The 11,724-nt window shown below is 46.0% G+C and overlaps 1 protein-coding gene across 1 annotated transcript; it reads left to right on the forward strand.

Annotated features, from left to right (window-relative positions):
* Positions 1-8,079: 8,079 nt before the first annotated feature.
* On the forward strand, positions 8,080-10,615 carry LOC125556012 (TPX2 (targeting protein for Xklp2) protein family). The gene is made up of 7 exons (XM_048718815.1): positions 8,080-8,235; positions 8,791-8,868; positions 9,107-9,211; positions 9,323-9,409; positions 9,497-9,556; positions 9,637-9,731; positions 10,104-10,615. The coding sequence occupies exons 1-7, from the start codon at positions 8,191-8,193 to the stop codon at positions 10,225-10,227; spliced, it is 594 nt and encodes a 197-aa protein (XP_048574772.1). The 5' UTR covers positions 8,080-8,190; the 3' UTR covers positions 10,228-10,615.
* Positions 10,616-11,724: the final 1,109 nt, after the last annotated feature.

The raw sequence follows: 11,724 nt of genomic DNA on the forward strand, positions 1-11,724 counted from the left end.
CACCCCAGTCCACCACTCACCGCCACCGAACGCCACACCCCAGTTACCACGACGCCAACACGGCCGTGGCAACTGGGCAGCACCAAGCCACATGCTCTGCTCATAAGCACTGCAGACCCATCACTAGGGCCGCCGCCCCGGCATTCAAGACCTTGACACCGCCTTACCCGAGACCGGCCGCTACCCCAACCAAAGATACGAGCGAAAATGACCCGCCTTTCGCACCCCTAGGTTGCCCCTAGTGCCGAGACCCAATAGGCCGGCCAAAACAGGCCTCCATCGACCTGTCCTGAGGCACCGGGCGCGAGACGAGCATGGTCCTGCCGCCGGGCGTGAGACAAGCATGGTCCTACCGCCGGGTGCGAGACAAGCTCGGTCCTGCTGCCGGGCGCGAGACAAGCTCAGTCCTGCCGCCGGGCACGAGACGAGCTTGGTCCTGCTGTCGGGTGCGAGACGAGTGATGGAACACAGTTGGGGGAGGGCCAACCATCACGAAGATAGCAGCCGGATGCCAAGGAGATAGACCGAAGGTTGAACCGGGCCGCCTACAAATGAGCCGACGCCGGAAATCCAGCCGCTGCCGCAGCCGACACGCCGAGCCGTCGCGGCGAATGGAAGCTGACACCAGAGCGCCTCGCCGCCGACGCCCACAGCCATAGCAGCTGCCACGCCGGGCCAGTGTCCCAACTCGCGCCACCCACTGAAAAATGCCAGATCCGTCCGGCACGTACCACCACCACCACCACCAACCTACGCTACCCAATGTCGCCCGCCTACCTCCACCAGCCACCACTGCCACCGGAGCTACTGCGGCAGCCGGTCTGCGCTGCCCACGGCCCGCGCCGCCACCTTGAGCCAGGAGGCCAGATCTGGCCGGGGGCCTGCCCTCGCCCACCCTCCTGAGACGGACGCAGCACACCGCCCCCCAGAGACCTAGCCGGGCCTCTGGCCACCGCCCGCGCCGCGCCCCGAGCCAGATCTGGTCGGACCTATCCAAGGAACAGGGCGCACGCACCCGCCCGAGCAGTCTCCTCGAAGCCGCTGCACCACGGCCAACAACAGTCTGCCACCACGCCAGCGTTCGCCGCACGCGCCATCGACCTGCGCGCCGGAAGGCCCCGCGCCAGCACACCGCCCCTGCACGAGAAGCTGTCCCGCGCCAGCCGCGCCCCGAGCGAAGTGGAGCCAGTTCCTCGCCGCCACCTACGCCGACCGGGCTTTGTCCAGCGGCGGCGGCGGGTAAGGGAGGCTGGGAGGAGAGAGGACGTTGGCGGTGCTCTAGGGTTTGCCCCCGGTCGCCTGCGGGGACAACGTGGGGGGAGGAGTCCTATTGCTCACTTTGTTGTTCATTGGGCCAGTTTTCCAGCTCCAAATACATCCGTTTGAATGCCAACTAATATTAAACGGAGGTAGTTAGAATATAATGCCGGACGAAAGCCTTCATTATTACAACAGCACTCAGAATCACGTAGCAATACGCTAGAATTAACATATACGGAGTATATGAAGTTTTTTTTAGGGAGAAAACATATATATGAAGTTAACGACGAGACACGACAATAATTAAACCATGGACAAGTTGCCTTAGTGTTGCCAGTTCTTGCAAGTACCAGCCTCAAGTATCTAGACGTTGACATAGCTACCCGCGGCAAAAAAAGGAGACCAGATGACACAGCTACGAGCTATCTCATTGCATTGCTTGCATTCCATGCAAACGTACACCTCCATAGCCGACAATCGACGAAGCTTCCTCCTAGCCACCGGTCTTGGCCGCACTAGCTAGCCACACGGCGATGCCCGACAAGTAACCTAACCATGCCATCATCTATCCATACATCCATGCATAACCAACCACAGAGAGCGAGAGAAGGAAGAAGTTTCAGTCCCACCTTAAACAAATTATATTGTTGCTTAGCACTAGCGGCGTAGAAATATAAGCACTATATTTATATGGTGGCAGCCTTCTTACGGCATTTGGAAAACTGTTATCTAACGAATTGATGCCAACACTTTTGCCGTTAGGTGTGACAGAGCTAGGGTCCGTGAGGTACTTACTGCTCACTGCTTGTGTTTGAAGCCAAAATATTAAGGCCAGGACCTATCATATATCATTACTTAAATTGGGAGAAGCGACATGTGTATTCCTCTTATTTGCTCTCAAACGGGCGGTGAAACCTGAGAATGACTGATGGCCAGCATGCCCAAGCTAACAGATTTGCTTTCCTTGTTTTCTTTCAGCTGTTTTTTTTTTCTTTGTGAAAGTGAAACCAAATCTTTCCTACTTACAAAATTTTGAGTTGGTGGTGAGTACACTTCTCCCACTTCACTTTTAGTTGCCTGCGTGACCACAGCTTTTGCATGATGTACGTGTGTACACACTCTGGTCATCCCGTCTCTAAATTATGCATCGAACTATTATGTGGTTGTTATCTCTAAATTCATGTATCAAACCACTGCTTGTTTGTTGCATATAACTGGTTGTCAAGCCAAAGCTAATCAGTGTACTCACTTGTCAAATTTACATCCTTGTTTTTTTTCATTATAGTTTTGTAGCAACGGACAAATTTCTCTTAATATTGCATAAATGATTCTAAATACTCCACTATTGATATATAAAAAGATGGCGTGGTACGTGGCCACCAGCGTACCCAACTGGAAGTTCTACGTAGCAGTGGTTCCCATGGCAGTGCTCAGGGATTGCATTAGGCACGCGCGGAGGAGAGAAGGCAAGAAGAAGCTCTGGGCTCTGCGAAATTGAGAACAGAAGAATGAAGGAAAGGTGTTGCTTCATCGAAGGGGGTAATGTGTGTATAAATCCACCTGCCGCACAAAAGCCAATGATCAATCGCATCACCATCCGTACTTTCGCGCGGTTACCCCCCGCAGGGTATGTCACATGACAAGGTTCATAAACGACTAAAATGACCACAAGGGAAGCAACGACTCTCTCTCTCTCGTAATAGGCTTTCACATCGCTTTATAGATAAAGCAAACATCCATACAACCAAGTTCGAAGAACCAAAAAAAATAAGACGGCTGGGCAACAACACAATCATGCCCAAAAACCATAAAAGAAATAGAAAAAAGCCACCGAGTGGCAGACTAGCAGGCTAGCTAGGGAAGCAACGATTCCACGAGTCCAAATGCCAACAAGCAAGTCGCCTAACGACTTCAGCAGGGCAAACGATTTAGCAACACACCTGCGACCTCATTACAAATATTGACAGAGATAGCTTGTCAAGGGGAAGTGGTTCCATCGTATTTTCATGTCACACATACCATATTTGGGTCGTATTTTCCTACATATGTGCGGTATTGGGGGGGGGGGGGGGGCATGCATGTGCAGCCGACTTCCTCCGACAAGCCACCCCCCTTGAACTCAAAGAAGTTCGGCGACTAAAGGCAGGAAGAGTCAACGGCATGCAAGGCAATATGACCAAGATGAAGGATGACGACCACCGACATATATACACCCTTATATAAAGGCATTCGAGAAACTCCAAGGGCATATTCGATTTGGGTGCTCCGCGCAAATCGTCCACATGGAACTCAACGGGCTGACATCCAACTCGCCAATACCATCATTGTACTCATCCATTGTAACATCGTCTCGATATAATCCTATATAAGGAATAGTGGTGTTGTTACTCCACTAGTGAGGGCCTGAATCTAGGTAAAATATGTGCCCCGTGTCCATCTAGTAACATGAGGCTACTGTCGAGAAGGTCCATGGTGCATGTGGGTCAAGTATGCTAGCTGGTTTAGCGGACTTGGTTTTTGGTAACCTGAGCAATAAGTTGGAACTGTTCGCCCGTTTATCATTGACACCCTAGTTACCTCTTGGCTGTAAAATAATTAGTATGTTGATTTTTGTACCAAATAATATCCCTTTCTATCTCCTCAAATCTTCTTGAGACTTCATATTCCAGTGTTCTTTGTGTTAAATGTTTTTGTGTCGTAGCCGCTCACGGTGCTCCTCCTCGCCCCCTTGTTCTAGCAGGATATGTTTTTTCCAGGGACTTCTTTTAGTTGCATTTGTTTGTGTATAATATGTGGTGGTACATATTCTGTACGATATATATTTGCATGGGGTTGCTAGTAGGCATAAAGGAATCTCTTCACCAAACCAATCCATGGACTTTCTCACACATATTCGGAAGGTTGTCAGCATCATTGCTGGCTTTCTGATCAAGAATCATTGCCAAGGAGGCCCCAATATATTATCATCACTATCCTAAAAGGTCCAAAAAATGATTCTCCTAAAATAAGACAATATTGTTATTTACCTTTGGTTTGGATAATATATATGGATAAATATCACAACTCAAAGAATAGTACACATTTGTACATAAAATCATATTAAGTGCCTTTGATTTTTGAGAAGTTAAAGTGTGGTGATCTGTAGTACGTGTATACCAGTATTTTTGAGAAGTTGAAGTGTGGTTAGCAAGATCACAATTCACACGGTATATACATGTACGTTTTTTCCTTGTCAATGCACGAGAAGACACGGATAAACAATTCGTGGTTGTTACTTCGTCATAACGAACTGACACCTACTACAAGCGGGCACGGTACGCTTTATTCGTCGTTCGTACGATCGATTTCGTACCCAAGATACCACTCGAAGAAAGAGGAGCGCAGTGCATGCAGTGGCCGGAAATAAAATATGCATGCATGCGTGATGCGGCCGGAAGGAGCGAAAACCCGCGCACGCTCATGACGCCGATGCGGCAGCTGCTCCATGCATCCAAAACCTTGAAACATAAGGTGCTGAAATAACGGAAAACGTGTGTGACGCACGAGTGCCGGAACAGTGTCTCGCTTAATTTGGCTCTCACGCATCAACTATATATGCCGTCGATACATTTTATATAAATTTGGCCAAACGTGAATAAGTTTAACTTAAAACAAACCTAGAACTTCAAGCATTTTGGAACATAGGAAATACTTGGTTATGGTGTCGATGTCGATCGTCAATTTGCCGACAAACCAAATATAATAGAACACCAAGCAAGGAAGGGCCAGAACGGAAGATTTGAAAGCATACGTGCAAACCGATTGACGCCATCATGACATTCGTTGCGGTGCCCTTGTATCTGGCTCGGGGCTTCGTGCAAATCGACTGGCGCATCATGCCGCTCGCTGCGGCACCCTGAGGGCTTCATGCAAATCAAGCGATGCATAAAAAATTCACAAAAATAAAGCAACGACCACATCGGCGCCATAGCTTTCTTCTTCCTCCCGTCGGTGCTACTGCCGGTCCATTCCATCTCCGATGGCCTTTGGGTCATGAAAATACGGAGGATCTCGTGGCTCCCAACCGGCGGGACAGACCCGTTCTTGTTCTTGTTAGGTTCAGTATCTTGGTTGGGGCTGTATGGCAACGACGATATCCCTTAGTAGAAATAATGTCTTTCACGTTCTATCCCCGTCCCGATGTTGCGTCTAGCGTAGTCGGAGGACGTGTGAAGGTGTGCCTCCATCGGATCTTGCGGGATTCGGTTGATGCTGGTCTTCGGTGGATCTGTTTGGATCCGATCTTCATTTGTATTGGTTTGCCTGTTTATAGGTTTGATGCTTTCAATCTATGACTTTTTTTTAATTGGCGATGATTGATGCTCGGGTGCTCTGGTCCTACGGGGTCTTAACACGACGACTTCCTGACTGTCTAATACAATAAGATTTGTTTGGCTCCAGGGAGAGATGGGCGATGACGGCACACGATGACTGTCTAATGCTTGTAGCCATCGCTAGGTGGTCCACGGACCTAGTTGCAATTTTTATTATCTCTGATTCTTTGTACTATCATGATTGAAGATGAATAGATTGAAAGTTTTTCACGTAAACTTTCTTTTATAACGCGAGGTGAAAGACTCTTTGGATAGAGATTATTTTCGTGGACAGCTCAATCAGCACCTCGCTTGGAATTAACGAACAAATTGAACCAGCACCTAAAAAGCGCGCCGCGACAGATGATTCGCACCAAAGGCACCAGCGAAAACGAGTGTTGCACCGTTGCAGCAGCGCATGCAGTACGTCACGTTTGCGTTTCGGTTGCATGCATGCCGCATAAAGAACGTGTGAGATATTGAATTGAATGTTAAAAGCAGTGGTGCGCGCGTCGGCTGCCTGATCGACATCCGTCCGTCGTCCGTCACACATGTTTTTTCTCTCAAGAGAGAGAGAGAGAGAGAGAGAGAGAGAGAAAGCAATATTCGTCATCATACCTTGGAACATAAGGAATCGATCGATCAATCGGCCTGAAAATAACGAAATCGAGCGCGACGTAGATTGATGCAAGATGGCCGGATACGCATGCAACACGATCGCCGTTCCGTTAGCCTTTCAATTCATGCATATATATGCTGAAATCTCCCACTTTATTATTTTTAGAATAGAACTGGATATATATAGCTAGGCCTAGGCTTACAGAGTAAAATGAACTGCTGCTGGCCCGCATGTCAGCGAGACAGATACATATAAAATGCATATAAGTTTATTGTGCCACAATCTCTGCTGGGCTCGGATGGGCTTGAACCATTGACCTACGGTACATCGGACCGTCGCTCTAACCAACTGAGCTACGAGAGCTTGGCAATAACTACTATTTATTAATTATTATTAAATATAAAACAATTATATTATATTAAATAATAAAAATATAATGGTCTGGGAAGGGCTTGAACCTTCGACCTACGGTACATCGGACCGTCGCTCTAACCAACTGAGGTACGAGACATCACCAACTAGTATTATTTATTAATTATTAAGTATAAAACAATTATTGGGTTAGCCAAGAGAAACAAAGGTTAGCAGTAGTTGAACGGAATTTAATGAAGAACACGGTCCAACTTGGGCTACGGCCGATCAGCTAAGATGAGAACAAAAACTAACCGGTTCAAGAGCATACATGGCGAGCCTTGATCTACACAACTGCATGGAGTAATATCAGACAAATTAAGTTTTCTTCGGCCAATTTTTACATTGCTATCCATATCCGACATAAATATAACTATTTGTAAATTCGACGTAAAATCCTACTCTCTCTGTAAACTAATATAAGAGCATTTAGATTACTACTTTAATGATCTAAAAGCTCTTATGTTAGTTTACAGACGGAGTAATAAATTAACAACGCGTTAAAAGAAACCATGGATGCAAATTAAAGTAAGTTATTCTACGTACAACCTAATTATGTGCGAAATATGAAGCTATACTGCCTAAGCACCAAATTAGAACCAGCTAGCTGGAGGTAGCAAAACAGAGCATGCATGTAGTGTAGGACTAACTAAGCCAGTTACTTGATCACTACGCATAGTAATGCTGTGCCGCAGGTAGCATAGCTGCCATAAAGATAAAATGCATGCAGAAAATAGCACACATCTAGAATGTCGTGAATATGCCAAAAAGATGAGACACAACAATCATGGCTACGCGTGCAAACAGGATGAGTCTGTTGCCTAGGCAACGTTAAGGTTGTTGCAAGTGTCAGCCTCAAGCCAGGAGCCAGTTAACCTGGCAAGCTAGCAACCTCACAGAATGCCTGCCTCTATCCATGGCTTCTTCAAGCTCGCTTCCTCGATACACCCCCGAAGAATCTGCGATGAGATGTGCCGCGACCACGAGTGCGTGCGACGAGAAGTTTCAGTCCCATGCATAACCAACCCCAGAGAGTGAGAGATGGAGGTTTCAGTCCCACCTCAAATAAAGCAGCCGGAGAAGTTTGTTAGCCTGGTTCCCTTGGCTGATGGCTATGGCTCAACCCATGGTTGGTAGCCAGTGACAAGACACTCTCACACAGACACACACACACAGTCATACATGCACACTGCTGATGATATATGATATATGCTGAAAGCGTGTACTGGGTGATTTGGACGTGGGCTTAGAGGCCTCTTGAAGGAACCCTGAATGGAATGGAATAGATGGCTGGTGAAGTGGCACACTATCTAGCTAAGCTAAGCTAAGCTATGCTTGAAACCTACCACCATATCCCACTTGTCTCTTAGCTAGCTAGAAAGAAAGAGGTGTGTTGCGCATGCATTCGTGGTGCTGGGCTAGCTAAGCTCTATAAAATGGTGCAACTATTGGTTGCCTAAGCCATCCACCATTGTGTTCCAGCTTGCATTCGGCACATCGTAGTGTTCGTGTTAGAGAGACAGAGAGAGAGACAGAGAGAGCTCATCCATGGCTAGAGAGATGGAGAAGGCAAGGAAGGCCACCTCCCCTAAGGTTAGTTAGGAAATAACAATGCATGCAAGCAGCATCCTATTGCCTCTGCTGTTCTAGCTAAGCTAGGGTTCATCAGCTGGGACTTGGTTTCTGGCCCTTAGACGTGCATTGATCATGGAAACATTTGGCTGTCATTTGCAGAGCATTTTGGTTCTAGCATATGGGTGAAAGCTAGCTTAAGATCGACTTCGCCTTGAACATGCAAATTCTTCCACTAGTTGTAGTTATTAATAAGTATATTGCATGTCTAGCTTGATCTTTTCTAGTTACACGTACGTCATTTTGTATACATGTCAGTTACTTTCAAGTTAGTTAAAGGCTTTCCAAGCAAGCCCCTGGCGATATTGGGTTAGCTTGGATTTCATTTTCCCTACTTTTTCTATAACTGTCCAAGTGGTCAAGGCAAGCTACGCTTTGCTTGTCGGCTTGCACATATTTATGGTGTGTCACTCACGGTTTAAAAAAAATACTTATCTTATACTTTTCTTAATCTGAACTTTTATTGGAGTTAATTTGTTATGCTTGATTTTAAAAGTTGTTATTTGTTTCCTGCAGACCTCATCAACTAGTTCAGGTCCAAAAAGCCCAGCAAGGAGTGGAGGGTCCCCTCCTCATAAGAAGAACGTCACCGAGGTAATAAATTTGTAGGAATGTAGCGCATCTCTTCTTTTCTTTTTTGACAGTGACATCTCTTTAGTACGTACACTAAAGAGATGGGACTGAGAACTTTTAGGGGTGCAACATCTCATTTCATCTAACCAGCTAGGGTCTTTCCCTATGAAAGCATTTTCATAGGGGTACTTTTATGATTTCTATATAAATTACGATTCCAAATATGTTTAAGCTAATTATCTCAGTACGTCCTTTTCAGGCACGACCAAAAAATGAGCAGCAGAACTTCCGTAAAGGCGGTCAAGACTCGGCAACTCATGATGAGAGCAAACGCCGTTCACCAACTTCACAAACCTCACCCAAGGTTCATTTCAAGCTTTTACAGAGATAATTAATTAAACCAAACAGATGTAGCACAAATTGGTTAAAAGATGCAGACGAGTGGCCTGAAAGTTTCATATGAATTTTGCATCAGAGATCGACAAAACACGAGCAGCCACTGAGCTACTGCAGGCTTCACACCGAGGAGCGGGCAATAAGGCGAGCTGGTTACAATTACCAGGTTATAGAGATGCACATTCACTTTGCCATAACAATGATCCTTATATACCTCTACTTTGAGAAACTAATAAGCTTGAGAAACTTACAGATTGCAAGCAAGATAAATACAGAGGAAATTATTCGGAGATTTGAGGACAAGTTATCGCAGGTGAATAACACATTTCGGAGGCATATATGTTTTGTCTATTTGGTTGGGTCATATAATAAACAGGTTTCTTTTACCAATAGGTGATGGAGGAGCGTGAGATCAAGATGATGAGGAAGGAGATGGTTCCAAAGGCCCAACTTATGCCAGCATTTGACAAGCCATTCCACCCACAAAGGCAATTATCACACACATAACTGATCATATCATTAACCTGTCCCGCTGATATTGTTGAGCAAACTTATCATTAATCAATCGGCTAATAAGTGGGTCACTCGATCTAACACTAGGTGTGGAACAGAATGTGGACATTAATGAAGGAACAAAACATAGCATATACTTAAAGAAAACTAGTGGATGGATATACATATGCTAGCTTTAATTTGTTTTTTTTGGTACGTAGTAGTACACAAAGTGGGGGGCTAGTAGTTAACAAGCAGTTAGCGATATGATTGATTAATTCAGTGCTAGAGTATATATTCAAGGAACAAAGATGGACATACATGGAATATGGTGATTGAATGAAATTGTGACGTTGACGTGCGTGCAGGTCGAGGAGGCCCCTCACCGTCCCCAAGGAGCCGAGCTTCCTGAGGCTCAAGTGCTGCATCGGCGGCGAGTTCCACCGCCACTTCTGCTACAACTCCGGCGGCGGCGCCAAGGCCGTCAACTGATGATGCGAGACCGATCGATCGACCGTACGTGAAGGGAAGAACTGTATTTTTGCCGCTCCGTCAGTTGATGTGCATGCTGCCGTGTCATGCACCCATGCATTGCATGCATGCACGCACGCGTAGTCGTACGTAGTGCCAATATTCAAGCGCTTGCTTTGCGCCCGATCGTTTTCACGCCACGTACATAGCCAATAGTGCTTCCTTTTTATATCTCTTCTTTTCTTGATTTCTCTTGCTTTGTTCCTTTGAATTTCGGCACTAAAGACTAGGAGGATAAAGAAAGGCTCGATGGGTCATCAGGATGTAATGCATGCATGCATGCTGGCTTTACGTATGTGTGTCTCTCGATCTGGTGTTGCTAATGATAAAAGCTCCGCATTTGCAACCATGAGTGTCGTCGTTTTGCTTTGCTCCATCTCCATCCAGGAGCAGTGAAGAACCATGTATGCATGCTTACCTCGTTTGATATCCATGTGTGTGTGTTCTCTGAGAGGCATACATGTACACTTCCAGGTCGCTGTCACGGAGGAAATTCAACTCTTGACTCAGATCTGAAACTAAAAGCAGTCATTTGGACCTGAATTTCAACCCAGGCATGCTCGATTGCCCCATGCATGCGTATATGCTTTCCACGGAATTGGATCGAAGTGGGCTGGGATTTTCTTTCTATCGTTTATAGCGCCATATTGTATTTCGTGCTTGCTCGCCGACAAGCTGACGCAAGCGTAAGCTCACCAGAAAAATATTTTAAGATGGATATTGGCTAGCGAAAGGCAGGGGAGTACAGTTTACTTAGTGGAAGCATGCATGCATGTCGACGCATGCAACTTGAACAAATGACTCTAACTAATAGTAATGCCCGGATGGGACGCATACGTGAAAGATGGAGGGACTGGATATGGATGATTAGGTAGGCTTGTGATGGACGCATGCACGCACATCCCTTTCAGGGTAAAAGCTCCATTTTATTCCAAAATGTATGTATCCGAGGCTTGACAACGACGCCATGCACAAAGGGTATGAACACCAGTCTCTCTCTTTCTCTCTCTCTGGTACCGTCCATGGGCTAGTTGGGCCGGACAAGCCCAAATTCCTACTGGACCGGCCCGTTGGCAGAATCTAGTAGCACTTGTTGCTAAAAAAGGCAGCGGTGCGGGGGCACCGTAGCGTTTCACTGTATCGGGACAGGTTGCTCTAGCGAGGCGAGTACTGCAGCGCGTGGTTTACTGTAGTAGTCATTCAAAAATCTGCAACCACATTTTGGAAAAAGTGAACATTTTTTGAAAACACAAATTTTATTCAGTTTGTGACCACTCTAATGGAAAAGTGAACAATTTGTACACATCTTGACATTTTTTTGGAAAATACTGTTCTTTTTAATTTCAACCATTTCTTCAAAATGGTGAACAATTTTCAAATTCTAAACAATTTCTGAAAAAAGTGGAAATTTTTATGAAAATTTCATATTAAAAAAATGAAGAAATTTGAAAAACATGA

The sequence above is a fragment of the Triticum urartu genome, chromosome 5A (assembly GCF_056163025.1).
Source record: "Triticum urartu cultivar PI428250 chromosome 5A, HENAU_Tu73, whole genome shotgun sequence".
In the NCBI taxonomy this organism is placed as follows: domain Eukaryota; kingdom Viridiplantae; phylum Streptophyta; class Magnoliopsida; order Poales; family Poaceae; genus Triticum; species Triticum urartu.